At 44.5% G+C, this 23,792-nt stretch overlaps 3 protein-coding genes across 10 annotated transcripts in view; 2 read left to right on the forward strand and 1 right to left on the reverse strand.

Annotated features, from left to right (window-relative positions):
* The window catches only part of p4ha1b (prolyl 4-hydroxylase, alpha polypeptide I b), a 40,587-nt gene extending 37,671 nt beyond the window's left edge, over window positions 1-2,916 (reverse strand). Inside the window, exon 1 of one of the 3 annotated variants that reach the window (XM_007897533.1) lies at window positions 2,859-2,916. The gene's annotated coding sequence lies outside the window, so the exon portion shown is untranslated. Of the gene's footprint in view, window positions 1-2,634; window positions 2,741-2,858 lie in introns of those variants that run through there. The other 2 variants (XM_007897537.2, XM_007897531.2) reach the window with 2 other exon arrangements.
* nudt13 (nudix (nucleoside diphosphate linked moiety X)-type motif 13) lies at window positions 2,481-14,655 on the forward strand. 6 transcript variants are annotated; one of them, XM_007897574.2, is made up of 9 exons: window positions 2,481-2,517; window positions 6,318-6,456; window positions 6,916-7,055; window positions 8,937-9,044; window positions 9,931-10,037; window positions 10,843-10,968; window positions 11,497-11,608; window positions 12,251-12,405; window positions 12,939-14,655. In XM_007897574.2, exons 2-9 carry the CDS (start codon window positions 6,374-6,376, stop codon window positions 13,125-13,127), a joined length of 1,020 nt encoding a protein of 339 aa, XP_007895765.1. In that variant the 5' UTR covers window positions 2,481-2,517; window positions 6,318-6,373; the 3' UTR covers window positions 13,128-14,655. The 6 variants fall into 6 exon arrangements, with proteins under 6 accessions (XP_007895765.1, XP_007895775.1, XP_042192563.1 ...); XM_007897584.2 differs by having other exon boundaries at window positions 2,486-2,513; XM_042336629.1 differs by lacking the exon at window positions 2,481-2,517 and adding an exon at window positions 2,994-3,087.
* A 3,289-nt stretch (window positions 14,656-17,944) lies between these two features.
* si:ch211-248a14.8 (UDP-galactose/UDP-glucose transporter 7) lies at window positions 17,945-22,984 on the forward strand. Its single transcript, XM_007897530.2, has 3 exons — window positions 17,945-18,162; window positions 20,995-21,289; window positions 22,106-22,984. Exons 1-3 carry the CDS (start codon window positions 17,992-17,994, stop codon window positions 22,615-22,617), a joined length of 978 nt encoding a protein of 325 aa, XP_007895721.1. The 5' UTR covers window positions 17,945-17,991; the 3' UTR covers window positions 22,618-22,984.
* The last annotated feature ends 808 nt before the right edge of the window (window positions 22,985-23,792 follow it).

Raw genomic sequence — 23,792 nt, forward strand, 5'->3', positions numbered from 1 at the left:
AACAGTCAATTATAGTGACACTGTAAACAACATGAATTATAATCCTATCAGATTTGCTCCATAACATAGTGCAAGGATAAAGCACAGTCTATACATATTACTTGTATATTGTATTACTGTTTGTTTTGGCTGCCATCCGGTACCTTGTAGTGATTTAGAAAAGTAGCATATTTAAGCAGCTTAGATTTGCGCAAACACCTTGAAAAATTGAGAACATTAAGAATTTGAGGATTTAAAACAATTCCCAATTAGTGTGGATATAAGGTTTTCAAATGTATTTTTGCCAACACATTCCCTCCCTCAAAATTTCAACAGACACTTAATGTTATTGCAGTCCTGTATAAAACCTAGTCATTTCAACCAAGGAGCTGGTTTCTGCCTAGACTACTTACTAAATATAACTTCCTATTACTAGATGTTACAGGAAGAAGCACAGTACAGAACTAAAATGTAAGCTAGTTAGAAAAAAAAGGAAAGAAGGGCTGGGTACGTCAGCCGGTCTGAGAACCAGCTTAAGTCACCTTATCAGAACATCATTATGACATTGCTGCAATGGCTTACCTTGTAATATCTAAAGTGTTGATGCAACTGAAGTGCATTTACACCATTGTCACAGTGGATTGTGGAAGGGTATGTATACACATTACTCCCATTTCAGCCTTCTGTGCAGCACCCCTTCTACAAAAATGTCAAATTTACAAAAAGAGTTTCACTACCAACCCTTATATGCAATAAGATTTATTTCATCAGCCAGGTGTCTTGACACATGCAGAAACCCATCACCATACTCAAGTATATTCAAACGAGACTACAGACCAGACAACAAATTACATTTGTATAGTGCTTTTCACGTCAGGAGGACATCCCAAGGCGCTGCCATATGTACACCAACTACACAATGACATCTGCCTGTGACTTGAATAGAATGATCATTCTGTTCATGGAAGGACACACCCTGCTTAGCTAAATCAGGAATGTATTAGTGCAGATTGGTGAGAGCCAAGACTTGGAGACCTCAGAGTGAATGTTGGGGTACTGCTGGTGTCTAACCAACGAAAACTGTACATAGAGCTTCCCATTGAGAGCACTGTCTGGCAAGCTTCTTGATGCTTGTCACCCTGCTCATTATCATTTTGGCTTGCAGGGTTAACAGCAGCCAAATGGGAAGAATCCCTGCCCTCAATGACTGACCGATGAGCCTAGTCCTGCCGATATGCCAGAGTATCTGATCTGTTGGCAGCAGTGCCCTGGAGTACTGGCCCAGCAACCAGACTTCAGAGACTTCCAGGGAGGATTGACTCAATTCTGACATTCTGTGGTCAAGCATGTCACCTTGGTTGTCACTGATGTTCACAAACAAAGCTTTGAGCTTCATTCAATGAACTGTGTTCCACCAGTTGAAGAAGCAGAGGCTCAGCCAGCAGCTGCTTAACTTTCTGGACATCAATCAAGGTGTATACCAAGCACTGGGTATATGAAAACGTGTTCATGAACCTAATCTCCAGCAGCTGTTGTCCCAAGCATCAGTTTCCTCATCATGTTTGACAGATAACTGCCTTCAATGTGGTAGGAGGATCTATTACAAGGCAGCCTGTTATGTCCCAGCCATCTACATCTTAATATGTTAACTGACTAATAACTGAACTGTTCGGGCACAAGTAATCAAATGGTATGACAAACAACTTGACTCTACAGCTTAAGGTTGGATAAGTACTTAAAGTATTCTGCATGTCCCCTGTGCTCTCCGTTACACCATTGGTGGCCGCACTTTCGGCCACTACGTCCCGAAACTCTGGAACACTCTTCCTCTATCCCTCCACCTTGTCCTTTCCTTCCCCATCTTCAGGTCATGCCTGAAGACCTTCCTATTCCACCTCTCCCTGGCTCGGAGACTTGCTCTGTCACTGTCGAGTGGTCTGGGACCCTACCCTGTGTGAGGGGGGCTATATGAAAGCAAGTTGTTGTAGTTAAAGGTAAATAATGGTAAAAGAATGCAGTGAAACAACAACAACTTGGATTTATATAGCGCTCTCCACGCCGGACGGCGTCTCAGAGCGCTTTACAGTAACGGATCCCGGGACCGAGCCGGGGGGGGGGGGTGGGGGACAAGGTGACCAAAGGCGCGGTCGAAAAGAAAGGAGACGTAGGAAAAGAAAGCGTAGGAAACTGGGATTCGAGTCACAGTATATAGTTTGTACCAGAGTAGCTTAGATGGGAGCTAAATGGCCTCGTCCTCGCTCGCGAGCTGTGAATGCCCTAAAACACTGGGCGTTTGCCATTTACATTCCATGGAAGTACACGGCTTGTGCTGCACCATTGCTGCTTTGACGTCCACAGCTTCCGAGACCCTTGAAAGCTTTCCCTCGATTGACGGAATTACTCATAGGTCACCAAATAGTTAAGTGGCTGAGAGCTCCCAGTCTGGGTGGGTCCTGTCAAAACAAAAGACCACCCTCACTTCGAGGCAGTGGCAGAGCTGAAAACATCTGGTTTACACCGTTTCATTTGATTGAGTGAGTGAGTGAGTGATTTTTTTTTGGGGGGGAGAGAGGGGGGGGAGGGGAGAGAGATTAAAACAAGAGAGAGACTTTGCTGAGAACGAGTGAGTGAGAGTAGTCTCAGTGAGAGCCCTACCTGGTCTGTCTGTCTGTGTCTGTCTGTCTCTGTCTGTCTGTGTGGACTCCTCTTGTCTCGGCCTGTCTCAGGACCTTCCCCTTTGGCTCGGAGCAACAGCACAACAGACAGACAGACAGACAGACCTCCCCTCCCCCCACTCCTGCCCGGCCCGGCCCGGCCCCTCCTCCCTCAGGGCTTTCCCTTTCCTTTCCTTTCCTTTCCAAGGACGTGCAGCTACTCACATAGTCACTCACGCCCACCCGGCACAGGACTCCCCGCGCAGTTGGACCCTCCGGCCACAGGGGGCGCTGTGAGCATGTTGGAGATACACCGCCCCCCACCACCACACACACACACCGCGCCTGCGCAGAGCAGAGCAGTGAGTGAGCGCGAGCGAGCGAGCAGCGGTTGGTGTGGTTAAGCGGCCGCGCTCCCCCGGTGGCGGCAGTTATAGTCGGTTTATCTCTCTCGGTGACTCTTGTCGTTTTTGCTTTATTTTTTTTATTCGCGGGGGAGGAGGGGAGGGAGTCATTCTCCTCCTCGCGAGGCGTCGGTTCCCCGTCGGTCAAATAATCACGGAGGCCGGGGAGGGGGAGCGGGCCGGGGAGGGAGGGCCTGGGAGGCGGAGCGGGCCTGGGAGGGAGGGCCGGGGAGGGAGGGCCTGGGAGAGGGAGCGGGCCGGGGAGGGAGGGCAGGGAGGCGGAGCGGGCCGGGGAGGGAGGGCCGGGGAGGGGAGCGGGCCGGGGAGGGAGGGCCGGGGAGGGGAGCGGGCCGGGGAGGGAGGGCCTGGGAGGCGGAGCGGGCCGGGGAGGGAGGGCCTGGGAGGCGGAGCGGGCCGGGGAGGGAGGGCCTGGGAGGCGGAGTGGGCCGGGGAGGGAGGGCCTGGGAGGGGGAGCGGGCCGGGGAGGGAGGGCCTGGGAGGCGGAGCGGGCCGGGGAGGGAGGGCCTGGGAGGGAGGGCCTGGGAGGCGGAGCGGGCCGGGGAGGGAGGGCCGGGGAGGGAGGGCCTGGGTGGGAAGGCGCAGCGGCGCCGGACACCGTCAGAGACACGAGTTCATTTCACAAGAGGCGAAAAATGTGCATTTTCTGACTCTCCTCTGGTGTTCTCTCCGATGTCGACGCCTTTTATTTGTTGCCGTGTGACCAGTTGCAGCCCGCGCTGCCTGGGCCTCTTGCCATTGCCTGTCAGGCTCTCCTCCTCTCCTCTCCTCTGACTGCCCCTGGCCCTCCAGTTAGGTTGACCTACACACATTTTGTAAACCAAATCCAACAACAAGATTGCATTTGTATAGCACCTTTCACGTCGGGACGTTCCAAGGCGCAGGGTCACCTATGTGAGAAAATTGAACCCTCCACCGACGTACGGTCGCCCGACGTGACCCTTAGTCCCGTGATCACAGGTACAACAAGACAATTGAAATACCAGCTTTTATGTTTTTTTTTTGGTCAGTCTTGACACTTGTGGAAACCCATCATCATGCTTAACCAGCAGTTTACCGAGCAGTAAATAGGAACTCGGTTGTTAGTCGATTGGCGGATCGCTTTTACGCGGGTAATAATTTCTTTTTTTAAAAAAAACAACAATACATTGTTCACTTCAATCCCCGACTGTTTGTCGGACACTGCTGTGCGGAATTGGCTGCTGCGGTTCGCCCACAAAATACACAGTTCACTTTAGAGGATATTCTGTGAAGCACTTTGAGACACCTCAAAGACGTGATAAGGCACTATATCAAATGCAAGGGTTATTATTATCAACAGTATCCAAACTAAACTGAGAATTCCATGCATCCCACCTACCCATGGAAATTCCAGAGATATTTATTTGAATGGAATGCGCACTCTCTGGAGGGACGCATCCTGACCACCAAGTTGCTTCTTGTACGGAGCCTGTCACTCCCAGCCGCTATCAGTCATGGTGCCTCTTAATGCCTCCTGCACTTAGTACTTTGAATTGTAGAACCTAGTATTTAGTTTGATGACTAGTTAATATTCAGAGAAACCAATTCACTCCTCACCTGATAAAGGCACTGCCACACTTGAATCAGCCATACAGCACTGGAACAACCTAGTGTTTCATAGAGTTGGATGATACTAGTGATAGCTGTGAGAGCACTATGATTAGATCCAGAGATGCTGAGCTACAGAAAGTAAAATTAGCTGGTTATTAAATGATGCCTGCAGGACACTGAATACGGATGAGGATAGGATCAGGCTTGTAGGCTATTGACACTCTACAAAGCATACACAAAAAGAATGGCCACTCAGGCAATGTTATGCAGGTAGTTTCAATGACCCCTGTGGAATTGTAGGTATTTCCAAAAGGAGAGAAGAATAAAATAAATGAAATACAGAAATCCTAATTAGTCCTGTGAAGTGTTTGAGATGTTCTGGCAATGTGATAAAGCATTTTATCAAATGCAATTATTATTATTGTCTCAATAATGTCTCAGCGCCTTGGGACGTCCTCCTGACGTGAAAGGCGCTTTATAAATGGAATCTTGTTGTTGTATTAGACTCATCCTTAAAGATTGACTCAGGTTGCAACAATGCCACTTTGCTATTGCAGCAATTTGAACCTGAAACCCATAGGATTATTTAACAAGTATCTGTACTGTTGTGCCAAAGTACTGTTATCCTCAGTATAGATCAAATATGATGCACGTTTTTCACTCTTTCACCCCCCACCACCACCACCAGAGAGGGCAAGATTGTCTTGAGATATGATGTTTATTATGAATGCCTTTCAATGAACACTTAGAAAGTGGAAGAAGTGACACAATGACAGGTTTTCTCATTTCCAGAGATTAAATCTGATGTGATATGGCTGACAATTCAGAAAACAACATCAGCTCAGGCAGTTTTGATGAGTCCTGTAGCTCAGTGGTTAGAGCACTCGCTTTGCAAGTGAGAGACCTGAGTTCAATTCCAGGCAAGTCAGGGCGAAACCTTGGGCAAGTTTCCTTACTCCACACACCTAATAATAATCCATCCAAAACCAAAAGCAATAATAAATTGGTCATTTTCAATCTACGACTGTTTGTGGGACAATGCTGTGAGCAATTGGCTGCCGCGTTCGCACACAAATGTCAATTCACTTTACAGTGTGTTCTGTGAAGCGCTTTGGGACGTCCCCCCGATGTGAAAAGCGCTGTATCAAATGCAAGGATTATTATTATTATTATGACTGACAGACAGTTCTGGGACTTGAATTCATTAGCGGTGTTCAAGAGCCAACTATTCAGAATCTGTCATTCATTGAAAAATGCAACATTGTAATTTTTTTCAGGATGCCAGACAGATTTTAAATAGCATGCACTAGTAAACAGTGTATAGTTTACAAGAACAGGAAGTTTTCCTTGTCTGCAACCTGGACAGCCTGTTTATCTCCTTCTGGATGTACAGTATGAGTGTTCCCATGCTCGATCTAATACATCTGTTTGCACCTGTTGCATTGTAACAGTTTTTGCATTTAATATAGTGCTTGCCACCTTAAAACAACAGCAACAGTTTGCATTTATGTCATGCCTTTCAAGAAGGAGGGCTCTGGATTTTACTCACCTTTACTCAATTTACTGTATACACTAAAAACATCTAAAACCATCTCAGAACACTTTAGAAAAAGGAGATACTTTAAGATGCAATAAATGTTGTTCATTTCTCTTTTTGTTAATCACCAACATGTTTTTATTCTTGAAATAGATTGGTCAACCTAATTCACAAATGCAATAGATACTGAAGCAGCACAAGGCAGAGATATGTATCTCCTGTTGAGGAATCTCAAAAGGCTAGCCTTGCCGTCATCCTGCAGATTCATTTCAAATTATGTCAGTCGGATGCGGTGAGTTTCATTCCCATGCACTCTATTTCAACTCTATATTTTGAGGCAAATATTCACTCATCAACATGAGAGCTTGATTGCTTCTGAAGTGACTTTGACTTTCTTTAGCCAACACCAACATTGAGCACTTGCAGGTCAGCTAAAACAGACTGATCCTGTAATTTCTTTACACATTTGGGAGAAATTTAAATTGAAACGTAACTATCTTGAGGTTGTGGCTTCAGCAGTACTTTACACTGTGGCTGAAGCAGGCTGATACACATGTTCTGCGCCTCAATAGACTTAACAGTAGTTTAGCGTTGATGCATCATCAGTTGTGGGGCTAAGGTTAGCACTTGAGTGTCCTAGAAAGATTTGCTTATTTGTTGTTCGCTGCTTTATGCCTGAAGAACTTGATTAGAAAAAGCTGCGTGGTCCTTGTTTGCACTAAATGTGTCTTCCTTTGTGTTTCAATGGCAGCCACTTGTTTGATCTGAAGGAAAATGATGAAGCTTGCAGGAAGGCTTTGAGCTCTGGGTCCTTCCTCCTTTTTCACAGCCTTTCTCCACTCATGCAGAAAACTGAGAACAAATACACAGTGCCATTTGTGACTGCTTCAGGTACACATCCAGGACAGAATGCTTTGGGAAAAGTTGTGGGGTCAGAACAAAGGCTACAGGCTTTTTGGAGAAGCAAAAGTGCAGTAAAATGTATTGCTCTTTGCATTCTAAGAATGTGCCTAGCTGTTATCCACCGCATTACTACAGTACTGTACTTTAAAACATTCCTTCTCCTCCCCCATTCTCAGGGAATGAGGCACAGGGTCTATGTATGTATGGAAACATTGCAAGAAGTGTTCAGTTTTTAAGTTATACTAATGTGTATTAATAGCAATTTACAGAGGAATGTTGTTGAATCAACATTTCATGATGTGTATTGGAGTTTGAGGGCCCTCTGGAGGAAGCTCAGAAGTCTTCTGCTAAGTAATTTGCTTTCAGTTTATATTGTTATGGAAAGAACCACAACGTTAGGCAGCACACCTTTTCTATCTTATGTGCTAAGGACTCCTTAATTCCTGTGACCCAAGGATTAATACCTACAGAAGTTAGTTCTGTTTTATTCCAGTTAGAGATATTTTATTGGATGGATGAGGCTAAAGGTAATGGGAAGATGAGTGATTATAATAATAATCCTTGCATTTTGATATCGCGCCTTATATCATCATAATGTCTCAAAGCGCTTTACAGCATATACTGTAAAATGGATTGACTGTGTATTTTGTGGGCAAAACCAGCAGACAGACATACAGTCCCACAAACAGCCATGAAGTCAGCAACCAATTTCATTTGGGGGATTTATTGACCGGGATACTGGGAGAGAGAAACTCCCTTCTCTTTTTGAATAGAGCTATGGGATGTTTAACATCCACCTGAACAGGCAGACAGGATCTCGGTTTAAAGTCTCATCTGAAGGACGGATTATGCATGATTAGTAATGATTATGCAAGAATAAGATGGGTTCATGGATTTGGTGGTGTCAGGAGAAGTGCTCTGACATGATCAAAACTGCCTCAATCCCTATTTTTTAAATACATATGAGATTCACTGCCAAATGTGCAGTATATCATCCATGGCCTTGCACCCATCTACCTCTCTGACCTGCTGACTCCCTACCAACCAGCCAGCCAGCTTCCTCCATTAAGCGAGCTCTGGCCTGCTCCATGTCTCCCGCCCTACCATCGGTGGCCGGGCTTTCAGCCTCTCTGCCCCCACACTCTGGAACTCCATCCCACAGTCCCTTCGCCTTGCTTCCTCCCTTGCCGTCTTCAAGGCCGGTCTCAAGACCCTCCTCTTCGATCGTGCCTTCAGTCGCCCTCCCATCTCTCTGCCTTCCCTCACCCTACCCCATCCCTCCCCCATGTTTGGGTCCTAACCCCTGACTGTCCAGTGCCTTGGGACATCCTCCCGACGTGAAGGCGCTCTATGAATGTAATTTTGTTGTTGTATAATATCAGCTTATAAGTTTTTTTCTTGGGAGCAGTGAATTTGCTACTTCCACCCCATAATATTTGCTACTCTAATTTAGGTCATATATTATCTGGATCTGTTATTCATGATATGTAAAACATGTGTACATAGGAAATTAATTATGTAATTAATAACCAATTAAATATGGTTGCTTGTTACATAATTCCTATTATGTGGCTCAATAATAGTCTGGCCTTCCTATCATTTATAGCAGTGTGTCAGACCTGGGCATTGAATGGGTCATTTGGTACAAAATGCAACTTGTAGAAATAATCACATACCACTGTTCAAATGCCAATGAGCAACAGGAAGTTCTACTTCAGCATGCAGAGCTTATAACTCCTTTGCATGACTTATTGTTTGTGAAGTTTTTTTTTACATCCAGAGAAAAAACACAACTACAGATTCCTATAATTTGGCAGCATAAATTCAGAAACAGGACTGTTTTTTACACAAGATTATCTTTTATTCCAGAACTCTACAGAATTCTTCGTAAACTTGGTCAAAAGGAGAAATATTTGGAGGAGTCAGTGCTGCTTGGCTGTACAGACAGTTACTTGGCTCAGTTTGCACTTGATCTGGGTGAGATTCCTACGCTAGTCATAAAAAATGACGTTTTTGGATTAACTATAAAACGCATCTTTACATAAAATAATACAGCAATGTACATCATAACATGGAATAACTGTAATGCACACCTTAGCATTTGCACTTTGACACAGAACCTCAGATGAATTAACACAAGATACCTTTTAATTACCAACGACAATATCAGCATCTGTGTGGAATCAAATAGTGATTACCTGAGTCACTTGTCTGATGCTTGGCCTAAATTTCACCCAATTTACCAGACTGTGCTTTCTCATTATTTTCTGTTTCTTCCCAGCACTTTGGGACGTCCTCCCAACGTGAAAGGCGTTATACAAATGTTGTTTTGTTGTTGTTTTCCCAGTTCTTCCTCCTGTCTGCTTTTTTAATTCTCATGAACGCTATTTCTGCCTGAGCATTGTCTAAATTGTACTAAATGCTTGACACATTGCTCATCTGAGTCTAACAGTTTTAGGAATAATGTTGAATATTCTTTGGGGAATTATCCCCTACCCCCTTACTTGTCCCTTATGAGTTCAAGTTCTCCTCTGCTTGCGTATTTTGCGTGCGTTCCCTGAGTTCTTCTTTCCTGCCACCCCATGTGTTTTTCAAAAGTATTACTGCCCCTGTTTGATCTCAGTCCTTCAGCGCAAGGGATTTAGGACATGCTGATGTGGCACTCTTGCTATCATCACTGTAGGGCATATAAGAATAAACCTGACACTTTGACTTGCAGTGAGATCCAGGATAATTACCTGAACGTTTATTAAATAATCATATTTCATCAAATAGCAGCTTTAAAGTCGTATTGCAATGATATCCCCACGAACAGAATTCAGAAGATTGTTTTAACTGTTGCTACTTGCATTTTTAACTTCAGGAATAATGGAGAAGGCCAAAGCGGAATCGCTTCTGCAAGGAACATTTGTTGATTTACGAAAAGCCTTCTTACTTTTAGATGGAAAAAATGCTCAAATGTTGTCTCAAGTAAGATATAGATGTTACCAGAGTAAATGTGCCCTTAACAATCAAAATGTGCCCTTAACAATCAGAATAATCCCATATAACAATCAAAATAATCTCATTTTTTTTGCACGTTTCCTAAGTCAATAAGCATCAGGTACAGAAAATCCTCAGGGTAAGAAACAAAGATCCAAAGGAAAAGAAAGTACAACTGTTCACCCTATGATGGGGGATAGGGTTGGCTTGGCTATTAAGTTCTATATTTTACACCGTTTTCAAGAGTCTCTAAACCCAAAATTAATTTGATCGCTTCTAGAAATGCCTGTTGTTTTTAATTTTTGTTAGACATCTTGTGCCCTTTGTGAAGCTGCTGCAAAATTCACACAAAATTGTGGAGGCTAGTGGAATTCTCTTTGGTAATGGAATTTATTTCTCTGTGGAAACAGTCATAGCTTTGATAGTGCAAATGAGAATGTCTTCCTCATAGAAACAGCCTCCGTACCCTTGTGTACTTTGAATAGCCATTGGGACCCTTCCGACAACGTGGCTGAAATTTTAATCACTAGGTTGATGCACATCTGGTGAAACAGACTTTTCCCCAGTACATGGCAGTTCTGATGAATGGATTTAATGGCAGACAGTTTAAAATGTTGACCTCTGCTGCAAGAAACCTGCTTGCTGTGCTCGTTTTTGTTTATGTGGTTTGACCCCTGAGAATGATTCACATAGTATTGCATTCTCGGTTTTGAAGTTTTAGACTGCATTTATGTTTGAAGTCAGATGGCCTGTCTGGACATGTGGAGAGTATTTGATACATGATATGTTTTAGGCTCAGGCCCTTCTTCGCTGGCACAACACACACCTGTACTGCAGCAAGACTGGACACCCTATGCAAAAGAATGTGTCTGGCAGCAGAAGAATCTGTAGCTCAAATGGAACAATCTACTACCCACAGGTAAGCACTACCAGCTTGATGTCTTAATCCAGATCAGAACTCAGTTAATCTGAACCATTTACCATGTTTAGGACTAAATTAGAAGAGGCAGCTTTATCATTTGAAAAAAAAACCTTTTTAAAAGTGATGTTCAGTCCAGTGGACTTTAATTATCATGTTCTGCTTGGTATAGGATAATGGCCCCATATTTTGCATTCTTGCATGTTGCTTTCTTTGTGTGAGTACATTACATTTTTCTCCTATTCTTCCTCTTCCCTGAGTATATCCAGTGTGTGTCCACAACGCTTCATGTGTAATCTTTTCATGTGTTAGCGTTCCTCCTCAATGAATAGTATATTTACTCATAAGGATTTCACGCTTAAGAGCATGTGTCCACATGTATAATATAGTTGCTTGTGTTGCTGCTTATGTATGGTATGTTTATCCTTGTGAATACGTGCACATATCCTTGCAATTGTTGTGCTCAATATGAATATATTTATCTGTATCTTCCTAGTATTTTCTTGTATTTCTTTATCAACGTGACAGATGTCTCCAGTGATTATCACATTGGTGTCAGATGGAACTCGGTGCCTCCTAGCACGTCAGGAAGCATTTCCTTCTGGGATGTACAGTGCACTGGCTGGATTCTGTGACATTGGTAATCAGCCTTTTCTTATAAGTGAGAGCTAATAAAATTCACCTGAGACTGTTCTATGGAAAATTTTCCAGATATAAGGTAAGGGATTTCATTCCACTGTGAAATTTGCTTGTCAGGATGCACGTTTCTTCCTAGCCCGTTTGGTCTGTACTTTGTATGATTTGCTCGGGTTTCTCGAGACATCCTCCTTTCTTGGGACAGAGTTATGGTGCATATCTCCAAGGAGATGTCTGAGAGAAGCTCAGGATGTCTGTCGCTGTTGGTGAGAGGTGCTGGGTGGCTTAATTTCACCCTCTAATGACTTGGTTGAATAGGAAACTTCCCATCTGGGAGATTCAGCCTCTAAAGAAAACACACATTCCAGACAGAAATAAAAGCAGACGGGAGATGTTTAAAAAGAGGTCAGAAAGACTGTGGATGGTAAAATGCGTCAAAGTTACAGTTTTACATTCCTTTTTCATTCTGCATAACGTTGCTTGGTCAAGAGGGTATGCAAGTAACCGGTTTGTATGCTTCTGCCAGTGGTATTCTGTATCAAGACATTTGCAGGTATATGAATGTGGTTTTGGTTGACTTGCTGTACAATTTTCTGGACTGGACGCTCAGAATACCGATGTTTTAAAACCTTTTTTTTACATGCAGGGGAAACCGTGGAGCAAGCCGTGCACCGGGAGGTGGCAGAAGAGGTCGGTTTGGAGGTATCCTCCTCTAAATATGCTGCATCTCAGCACTGGCCCTTTCCCAATAGTTCGCTGATGATTGCATCTCATGCTATGGTGCAGCCAGGCCAGATCAAGGTAAAAAAATCAGAGAGGTGGAAAGCAGAGAAAATGTACATGTGTATTAATGAAGCAGCATTTATGGTGCACTCTTTGGCTTTGACAATGATTTGATTCTGAAAGTAACAATGAATCATCATATACATGGTGGCCTGATATAAACTTATGGTAAAATATTCTTATTTCATAGACTGAGTGGCAGAATAAATGACATTAGTTAATATAGTCTTGGCTTGTGCTTTCAGTTATCTTTCTATTCCCCTGGGCTCCCAGTCTCAGCTCAATACTTGCTCTGTTTGGAGCAAAGCCCTTCATTTCCTGCAGATTAGTGATAGTGAGTGAGAGCTGTTCTTATATTTTCCATATTAATTCCTACAAGTTGGGATACACACACTCTATTCTGTTCCATGTGCAGGATACATTTCTACCTTCTCCCTTGCTCACGGTCTGAGCCCTGCCTTTATACAGCACTCCCAAGATGTTACCCTACTTGAAGGGCACTATATAAAATGCAAATTACTGGTGTAAAGTGCATTTTCTTGTGGTTGCAGATTACCCTGAACCAGTTTGAGCTTGAAGATGCTCGTTGGTTTGGTGCAGAGGAGTTGGCAGAAGCCTTAAGGCGTGAAAGGATGCCTAGCAAAAATGAAATGGGAACCATACCATTTTGGATCCCACCACCATGGACAATAGCACATCAACTGATTAAAGAATGGACCCAACAGAAGCAATTATGCTGAAATCTGAAAAAACAACAATTAATGGCATTGTGCACATTAATTGTTTTGTACACAGATATTCTAGGATTGCAAATTGTCTTGTAGAGCAGTATTTTAAATGGGTTCCTCTTGTTGTAAAACGAGACCACTACATTTCTGAATATCCGCTGTGCCTCTGAACCTCAATATCCTCAGGCCTCCAAAGCACACATTGTAGTCCATGCTTGTCACTGCCTTGATCTCTGATTTCCCTGTCTCTTTTGATATTACACAGGGATCCTGCATTTGTTGCTAAATGTTCCCCTTAGGGCTTAAAAAATAAGCTTTGAAAATGTTGAGGCCTTGCCCTTTCTCGAAGGTATGACTCAATAAGCAGTGCAGTTGCTTTATATTTTTCCAAGATTGAATGCTATTTATCTTGTTCAATACAAGTTAAAATGTGTAACAGGGAATCTCCCTACAAAAGTATGGTATGGAATGTCAAAATATACGCAAATTTCTATCATACAGTATTCAATTTAAAAAAGCACCTTTCGGTTCAACCAGTCCATGCCAGGGTTTACTCTACATGTCTGGTTCATAGGATGATCAGGATCCATTCAGATTTCACTGTATCATTTAAGAATTAAACATGTAGATTATTGTACTGTATTAAGAATTAAATACTTAGATTACTGTATTAAAAAGAAATGACTGAAATATTTAAGTGAAGAATATAACTTTAATTTTTCCCCCGGCTTGGGCAGCACAATTGAGATATGAAAGCAAGCACAGTTGGGAGATCACTGTTCCGTGCTGCTAAACATTGGTGCCCCAGGTTACTGTGCCACTGTGACAGTTCATGTAGTGAGTAATTGCAAAATTGCTCTTGTTGAATATTTTATTTCATATATTTTACCATTTGAAGCCAAAATAATTTTTGAAGGCATATTGCATGTTTAACATTTGCTCCTCTATTTTGCCGCCTGGGATTTATAACAATTCTCCAACCTCTGATTATGCAAGAGCCAGTTGGCAATATTGTCACCATGATAATAATAATAATGGATAATATTTAGTAAGATGAATGACATTTTAACTAATCAATAAAATATGTCACTTCATGGCACCTACCTACCTCTGACATGCTTACACCCCACTCCATTACCAGCCACCTTTGCTCAACTGGCTCCGGCCAACTACACATTGCTCATTCCCTCCGCTCAACCATTGGCGGCTGTGCTTTCTACGCCCCAAAGCTATGGAACTCTCTGCCTCAATCCTTCCACCTTGCCTCCTCTTGTCGTCTTCAGATCACACCTTCTTCATTTACCCTGCCTTTGGTCACTGCTCCTGGCTCAGTGTCAAGCTCTGCCACTGTTAAGTGCTCTGAGACGCTATTCTGCTTGAAGGGGGCTATATTAATGTAAGTTGTCTATTTTACTCTGAATATTTTTTCACTAGATAGTCTGAATAAAATTATCTCAGTAGTTAAACTTTGGCAAAGTAAAGATTCATAACTGCATTCCAGCTACAGATCACTTCAAACAGATAATTTCAAACAGATCTATGCTCAGTTCAATGCTAATAGCATATTCAGTGAATCAGAGTTCCAAGAATCAAATTTGCAGTTCATATAAAGGACTAAATTTAGTCCTTTACACCCCATTCTGCCTTCCCCCACCTCAGCACCATTGCCCGGCTCCGCCACTATCTCACACTGCAGGCTGCCAAGATCCTCATACACGCATTCATCCAGCTTTGAATATGTAAACTCCCTACTTGTCAGTCCCCAACTCCTCCCTCCATAGGCTGCAGATCATCCAGAACTCTGCAGCCCGTGTCCTCTCCCGCACCAGGCTCTGTGACCCTATCGCCCCCATCCTCGCCCGACTCCACTGGCTTCCCATCACACAAAGGATATAGTTCAAGATCCTGGTTCTCAATTTCAAAGCCCTCTGGCCTTGCTACCCCATATATCTGGGACTTCCTAACGCCCTACCAACCTGCATGTTCCCTCCGCTCAGTGAGCTCCATACTGCTTCATGTCCCCTGCCTCGCCCGCCTCACCATTGGTGGGTGGGCTTTCAGCCACTCTGCCCCCGCCCTCTGGAATTCCATCCCGCAGTCCCTCTGCCTCGCCCCCTCCCTTGCCTCTTTAAAGACCTGTCTCAAGACCCTGCTCTTTGCCCGTACCTTCAGTCACCCTTCTTCCCCTCCACTGCCCTCCACCCTCCCCGATCCTGACCCCCAGCTTGGATCTGAGACACTGATTGTCCAATGCCTTGGGATGGCCTCCCGACATGAAAGGCACTATAGAAATGTAATTTTGTTGTAAAGGTGAAAAGACTTAACGCAAACTTTGCTTCTCTATAGTTCAGCCTGGAATTCCTAAATACCAAAGGAACACTGCAAACACTGGTGAATAATGCAGTTTTATCTGTGTAGGCCCTTCAATTTGTACTAATCCAAAAGATTGACGATCGAAAATTCCTCACTCTTTGGAACTCTGTCCCTGAATTCCTTAGCCTTGCCCCTTCCCTAGCATCCTCCAAGATCCATCTCAAAACCTTTCTCTTTGACCGTGCCTTTGTTCATCTTCCCCCCCACTTGCAATCCATAAATTTTCCACTATCCCATTCATAGCCGGTTGAATTGAAAAAGTCAGCTTCCATTAGAGCTATATCCATTGTCAAAGTTAGCTGTTTCAAACTCTTGATGCAATCTAAATTATCTCTTGCGAAACAGCTTTTCCTTGTAGTTGACAGCTGCTTGAGAAATGCAAATCAGGAACCACACAGGCATTCAGCCATTCATAAGAATCCTCGAGGATTGAGTGATGATATTCCATTAGATACACCAACCTAACAATATTGCTGGAGCAGTAGTGATCAGGACAGTGGTGATCAGAATAGTCTAGATCTAGAATAGTATTAGTGCTGTGGGTGGCAGTAAGCAACACAGGTCTACACCACAGGGAAAAGAAAAATCTAAATTTTACCTGTTCTATCCTTGTCATAGTACACTCTACAGTCTACATTGATTCTCATTTCATAATCTTGGCTCTAGGAGTGGTAAATGTGTGACTTTATATGTAATTTGTCACCTTACAGAATGAAGAATAATTTAAAAAGCCAAACACGGACTGAATCACCTGACACTTGTATTTGAATGAATACCAGCATCAGAAAGATAACATGCATTAATAATAAACTTATGTCTACACCAGGCATTCAAAATGATTCCTATTCACAGCCTGTGAACCAGCTTATTTGAACTATGTCAACAATGTAAGAAGTTATTTCTGTTATAAATGTGGGAGTCACAATAACTGCCTGGTCCCACCCTAATATGCTGTTTAATTACGAAATGTTTTGCTGCTGTATCTTATCCCCCCCCCACCCCACTGTACCTTAATTACAACATTCAACATTGTTATGTACCAAAAGAAAAATACAGTAAATTAAAGATTACAGATCTCTGCATCATACAAGCTGAGCAAGGATTCCTGAGCCAAATCACTGTCCTGTCTGATAGGGAACAAGAAAGTTGGGAGTTTTTCAGAATAAAACAACAGCAGCAAATTGCATTTATATAGCATCTGTCACATTGGGAGGATGTCCGAAGGCGCTGGACAATCAAGGGTTTGCACCCAAGCTGGGGAGGGGATGGAAAGATGATCAAAGGCCAAGTGAAAGAGGAAGGGCTAGAGATGAACCTTGAAGGAGGCTAGTGAAGGGGCAAGGTGTAGGAATTCAGGGATGGAGTTCCAGGGAGTGGGGCAAAAAGGTGAAAAGCACCATCACCGATAGTAGGACGGTAAGTGAAGCAAGTCAGTGCCAACAGAGTGGAAAGTGTGTCCACTTGTCCTGGTCACTACTGCTCCAGCAATATTATCAGGTAGGGTATCTGATGGAATATCACAATCAAGGAATCTTATGAATGGCTGAATAAATTTGCGGTTCCTAATTTGGAAACGTGTTCAATGAAGTTAAATGTTCAGTGGAAAATAAATGTTAATATTGAGCAATGGGTTGGATGGTTAATCCTGGAAGCCTCAAGAGTGCAATGCGTTCAATTCCATGGGATGTGTAACACAGAGATGAATGCAGCATTGCAAACTGATCGAATCAGGTGGGATCAGCTGGTATTGAGCTCCTTGTGCAAATTGAGTTGCAAAGTGTCAGCATCGGCCTCCTTTCTCGTGTACATTTCAACCTTATGTGCCTTGCTTGCATGTGCACTTTTTGTGCTGTTAGGGAGCGAATTCTCTGCAGCAGAGAGAGAGAGAGAGAGAGAGAGGTGCAGTCACAAGCATAACTTAACATCAATTGTGTACGTCTATTCAACCTGAACACACCGTCAAGCTTAGTGACCTTTGAAATCTGTACCCTAAACAACGGCGTGGGGACATTGATGTGTGATGTCCTCCCCCACCAACACCCCCCACCCACCCCCCAAAAAAAGGAAGACCTTGAACTCTCAAAAGGAATTCAATTGCATCGAATTTGCAAAAAAAAACACACACACACACTAAAACGCATTTAAATTGAAAATTTTTTTGGTGGTGGTGGTGGTGGTGGTGTGTGTGTGTGTGTGTGGGTGTGGGGGTGGGGGTGGGGTTGCAAAAAGAAAACAAACACATAAATGAATAAATAAATAAAAGCCCCTTAAACTGGGGGGTAAACAGATGTGAGAAAAAAAGGTCTGTGGCACAGACTGACAGCCCCGAGTGGCCGCTGTCGGGCTGACAGGTGCCCTTTACCTCTGGGCTCAGGCTGATTGCATTGTAAAGTTAATGTTTTATCCACAGACCGACGGGGCGGCAGCTCCAAGAGCGTGTGCACTCTCCACCCCTTCCCTCCCTCCCTCCCTCCCTCCCTCCCCTCCGAGCTGAAGCAGAAGGATGGCGGCGATGCCCGTGTCCCTGACCGTCCCCCAGCGACTCCTGCGCGGTTGGTCGCTGGTCGCCGCCACCGCCGTCTACGCGCTGTGCTCCGGGTCACTGGAATTCATCAACAGCGTCTTCATCATTCAATACCGCTTCACCTTCCCGGCCTTCATCGCACTCAGCCAGGTCAGCAGCTCTACCCCCACCCCCCACCCCCTCCCCCACACACCCCCACCCAACACACCCACCCCCCACCCCCCAACACACCCCAACCACCCCCACCCAACACCCCACCCCCCCCCACCCCCACACCCTCCCCAACACCCCCACCCCAACACCCCCACCCTCCCCAACACCCCACCCCCACCCCCTCCCAACACACCCCCCCCAACACCCCCACCCTCCCCAACACCCCCACCCTCCCCAACACACCCACACCCCCACCCTCCCAACACCCCCACCCTCCCCAACACCCCACCCTCCCCACACCCCACACCCTCCCCAACACACCCCCACCCCAACACCCCACCCTCCCCACACCCCCACCCTCCCCACACCCCACACCCCCACACCCTCCCCAACACACCCCACCCCAACACCCCACCCTCCCCACACCCCACACCCCCACACCCTCCCCAACACACCCCCACCCCAACACCCCACCCTCCCCACACCCCACACCCCCACCCTCCCCCCAACACACCCCACCCCAACACACCCCACCCTCCCCAACACCCTCCCCACACCCCACCCTCCCCAACACACCACCACCATCCCAACACACCCACACCCCCACCCTCCCCAACACACCCCCACACCCCCACCCTTCCCACTCCCCCACCCACACCCCAACACCCCCACACCCCCCACCCTCCCCAACACACCCCCACACACCCACACCCCCACCCTCCCCACACCCCAACACCCCCACCCTCCCCAACACACCCCCACACCCACACCCCAACACCCCACACCACCCAACAGCCCCACACCATCAAACCGCCCCCACCCTCCCCAAACACCCCCACCCTCCCCGCACCCCAACACCCCCACCCTCCCCACACCCCAACACCCACACCCCAACACCCCACCCTCCCCACACCCAACGCCCCACCCTCCCCAACACACCCCCACACCCACACCCCAACACCCCCACACCACCCAACACCCCCACACCATCAAACCGCCCCACCCTCCCCAAACACCCCCACCCTCCCCAACATCACCACACCCCCCACCCCCACACCCCACCCTCCCCAACACCACCACACCCCCACCCCACCCCACACCCGCCACCCTCCCCACACCCCCACACCCCACCCTCCCCAACACCCCCCCCACCCACACCCCAACACAAACCCAACACCCCCACACCATCAAACCCCCACACCCACACCCCCGCACCACCACACCACCACCCTCCCTGCAAACTGGGGAACCCGAGACAACCAACTAAACCAACTAACTGACCGACTGACTAACTAACTAACTAACTAACTGGACTCACTCGCCCTCTCGCTCGCTCTTCTGCAGCTTTTCCTGTGCACTTGCGTCTCGCCGCCCGCCCACCGAAACACTGTGCACAGTCCAAGCCTCTCGAAATATGCCATACGCTCTGCGAGGGATTTGATCCGTCTCTCCACCCCGCGATAAGGCGCTCTTACATCTAAACACAAGCCATAACAATACGAAACAACCCCCTCCCACTCGCAAGTCGCTGACTGCGAGCTGAGGAGGGACCACCTATTTCTGGACGTGGCTGCATTTTTAAATCTTAAACGGGTTACTGTTTCTCGCCCCCGAGTGCGATCTGACCTTGGAAACACACCCGGGAACCTGCAGAATTGTTGGCCAACATTTTTTCGCCGAGGAAGATGTTTGCCACGAAAATCAATAGTCGAGTGGACTTTGAAGTCGGGTGGTTTTACAGTTTGGCATAAGGGTAACCACAACAACACAGAGGCAATGAGGCAAATGAGATAGAATTAGTCGCCTCACCAACATCCCGCACAAGAATTCTACCGAATTACTTTTGCATATCATAATATACATATTAATGGTAAAGCATTAAGTTACACCACAGGTTGAGAGTATAAGAATGCAATACATTCCTATGAGAATGCATTTATGGTAGAAAGGGACAAAACACAGAAGCTGCTTCTAAGGAGCACTGTACAGCTGTTGTGTCAGGGATGTGTCAAGAATCTACAATGCATCATATAGCACTCATTAATTCTAATGAATGTACAGAGATCATGTTTAACGGGACTCACCATCTGGATAATGAACAACTGCAGAAAGTACAAAAGGAACCAAGAATTACCCCAGCGCCCCCATATGTTCATTTGATCCCAATCTTCCAGAAACTGTCTTCCAATTAGAGCATCAGGCGGTTTCCTTAATGCGTCTAATATTCTGGCCTCACCACTGTTCTTGGTAATTTGATGTTGTTGATTTCCAATGAGTAAATAAGTCCTAAACGTATCCTTCACAGACCTGTATCTGTAGCCTCTTTGTACTGCTACCTTGGCACATCTGAAAGTATTGTTTGAGTCTTTTATTTCTTCTTACCTATTAAGCATCTTATACACATTTATAGGATCCCTTCTGAAATGTATTTTTTCAAAGCTGAAAAGCCCAAGCTTATCTAATCATTCCTCATTGGCTATCTGTGATAGTGGGGATCATGCTCAATACTCTCCAGAATGAAAAGGTAACAGATTTGTGTTAACAGGACACAATATACTGCAGATGCTGGAAATCTGAAACAAAAACGGAAGTCGCTGGGAACACTCAGCAGGTCAGGCAGCCTCTATGGAGAAAGGAAAGTGAGTCAACATTTGGGGCCACGAACCTTCGTCAGAACGGTTGAAGGGTCATGGACCCGAAACGTTGGTTCACGTTCCTTTCTGCTTAGGTGCTGCCTGACTTGCTGAGTGTTCCCAGCGACTTCTGTTTTTGTTTTATGTTAACAGGATTGCTTATTAAAAGTGTGTGCTTTTGTTGTTTTTCTGGCAGGCACTGTTAACCATTCTGGTGCTGGAATTGCTGAGGTGTTTCAGATTGCTGAAGATCCAGCCCTATTTACTGGAGACTGGAGAGAAGCTGCTGATACCTTCCATCTGTTTCAGCTTTCACTCTGTCTTAACCCTTTGGGCTGTGAGCAGTTCCAATTTGAAAATCTTCATGTTCATCAGACGGTTTACACCTTTGGCTAGTTTAGCACTGACAGCAACTTGTAACTTGAGAAAAAGAACATCCTGCAGTAGATTCTTCTTGATATTACTGGTCACAATATGTTCAGTTCTTTCAGGTAAGACTATGTGACAAAGTTGTCTATAGACTGTTAAATATGGCCATAAAATTCATGGCAGCACTTATACTTTTTAAATCATAAATTTAAATATAAGTTTTCAGAAGTAATAATAATAATAACCCTTTGTGTTTTATATAGTATTTTGACGCTGGCAGTATGTCTCAAAGTACTTCACATGATATGCAGTAAAGTGTAGTGACTGTGTATTTTGTAGACATACAGTATCCAGCAACTCCTCAGTGAAGTGCAGCATGAAAAAACTATAAAAAGTTGTGTTTTTAAAAATGCTGACCTCACACCTTTATTAACAAAAAAAGTAATAATTTAGACAATATAATGACTTTCGCAATTGCTTTGCAAAATACAACTGGATTTAATGATATAGAAATTCTGTCAACAATCATTTGTTAATTCCTGTTCTAATTGGAAATTTATGCTTGTCATCTACGTAAAATTACAGGATATTAATATAATGTATTCACATTTGAATTATAAAAGTAAGCCAGCTGTCAAAATAGAATATTGCAAGTGATTGCAATGTGAGACACACAACAGCTTTATTTGACCTGTCGAAGACATGGATACATACCTGAACAATAAAAACATTGAGGAATATGGGGCAAAAGGTGGACATGGGATTGATAAAAAAGACAGTGTAACAGATATTTAGGCACAATAGTATTTTTAAATGCTGGAATTATATTGCAAGAACCAAACATCCAGACAGAGACTTTAATTTGAAATGCTTACTTCTTGCCCATGTTTTACGGCATATTCTAAACTGACAGTTTTACTAATTGTGTTCCTCCTTAGGGCTGGAATACTTCGACCTCAAAGGTATTGTGTGTCTGTATGGATTTATAAGCATCATGTTTGAAAGCACATACCTCACTTTGATTCAGAAGATTGGTGAAGATTGTGAGAAATCAGCTATGGACATTTACTACATCTGTACCATCAACAGCTGTCCAATGCTCTTTCTGTACTGTGTTCTCCATCCAGATTCCTCTCAGATCTTCCCGTCAGGCAGCTGGAACAGCTTAATCTTTCTAGGATATTTCGCCTTGGTATTAGTGTTGGGATGTTTACTGAATTTCTTCATTTATCTGTGTGCCTTGCTGAAATCAGCGTTGATGGCAAACATGATGGAGGTTGCAAAGATAAATGTAATGACTCTGAAAACCATAGCAACACATCAAAGAATGACTTCATCAGTGCCACTTCTCATCAGCGTTCTCATCAGTGCTGGTGGACTAGGCACCTATATGTACCAGGACTCTAGAGACAAACCATTAAGAAAAGAGACAGAAGGAATCCTTATCTAAAAATTATGCATCCCAAATTTTGGAATGTAATGAAGTGTTCAGAAAGGGCTCCTAGAGCCCCAGCCCTACAAAGGTCTACACCCTTCTCCTTGCCACAATTATTGTCTGTTTAGTTTTTGCAACTGAACAAACATTTTGTCTCTATGGTTAATTTAGCACTGGTGCATTAACATTGCACAGAGCTGTTGGCAGACATGTTATTTATATGCCAATCTCCTTCCTCATTCCTGAAAATGTTGGACTCCTTGATCTACTTCAACTGGATGTGTCGTTCCATGGACACAGGATTTCAATATCCTCCAGTATGTTGCCCAAGTGGCTCACAGTCTAGGCTGACACTCCAAACCAATGTTGGAGAGTGCTTCATTGTTGAAGGTGCTGTCCTTCAGATGAGACATTAAACTGAAGTTCCCCCAATATCCTGGCCAATATCCTGTGGGGGGGGGAGGTAGGGGACGGTGGGTGGGGGGAGTGGGGGGGGAAGACACAGCCAAGTCCGATCATGTATTCATCTGACGTCCACACGTGCACACCTTCCAGCAGGAATTTTTGTATAGCAGGTCAGGAGTGGGAGCCCTTGCTGATTTCTCCACTTGACAGTTGTGAGACCAATCTTACCAACTCAAATTGCTGCCCTAGCTGTGATAATAAATTCAATGGGAAATTTTACTATGTTGTGACATTACACGTTAAGTTATTTAAGGACAACTTTAATTGGAAAATTCAGTGGAAATAAAAGCCAGTTTTCTAGTGGTATGGTGTCCTAATGATTCTATTTACAAACACACCTTTACAAACCTCTTTTACCAATCAGTTTGAATACAATTATGATAAATTAATTTATTTCATTTATATGTAGCTTGTGGACGTTGACAAATCTGGGCATGATTTTCTAATGACTATTGCATACTTGAAGCAATAAAAATGCTTTATCTGAAAAGTTGCCAAGACCAGGTATGAAATATGATAGATGTTTCCATTTGTGGAACAACGAATAATCCACTTGTGAATTGCCCAGGATGACTCACTCCCCTTGGGGAACAATCTAGCTTCCTCTTTTACCTCACACAACAGTGAAATTCAATTCACCAGGTGCAGAAATACAGCACTGAAATCTGCATCTTCCCACCATAACGTATCATCCTGGAGCCACCACACTGATCTCATATCCTCAA

The sequence above is a fragment of the Callorhinchus milii genome, unplaced genomic scaffold, assembly GCF_018977255.1.
Source record: "Callorhinchus milii isolate IMCB2004 unplaced genomic scaffold, IMCB_Cmil_1.0 Scaffold7, whole genome shotgun sequence".
NCBI lineage: Eukaryota > Metazoa > Chordata > Chondrichthyes > Chimaeriformes > Callorhinchidae > Callorhinchus > Callorhinchus milii.

Coding starts and splice junctions, on each gene's coding strand:
- nudt13 (XM_007897574.2), top strand. CDS start 6,374: ATGTATCTCCTGTTGAGGAATCTCAAAAGGCTAGCCTTGCCGTCATCC. Junction 6,457..6,915: donor AATTATGTCAGTCGGATGCG/GTGAGTTTCATT, acceptor TTTCAATGGCAG/CCACTTGTTTGATCTGAAGG. Junction 11,609..12,250: donor GGCTGGATTCTGTGACATTG/GTAATCAGCCTT, acceptor TTTTACATGCAG/GGGAAACCGTGGAGCAAGCC.
- si:ch211-248a14.8 (XM_007897530.2), top strand. CDS start 17,992: ATGGCGGCGATGCCCGTGTCCCTGACCGTCCCCCAGCGACTCCTGCGC. Junction 18,163..20,994: donor CCTTCATCGCACTCAGCCAG/GTCAGCAGCTCT, acceptor TTTTTCTGGCAG/GCACTGTTAACCATTCTGGT. Junction 21,290..22,105: donor AATATGTTCAGTTCTTTCAG/GTAAGACTATGT, acceptor GTTCCTCCTTAG/GGCTGGAATACTTCGACCTC.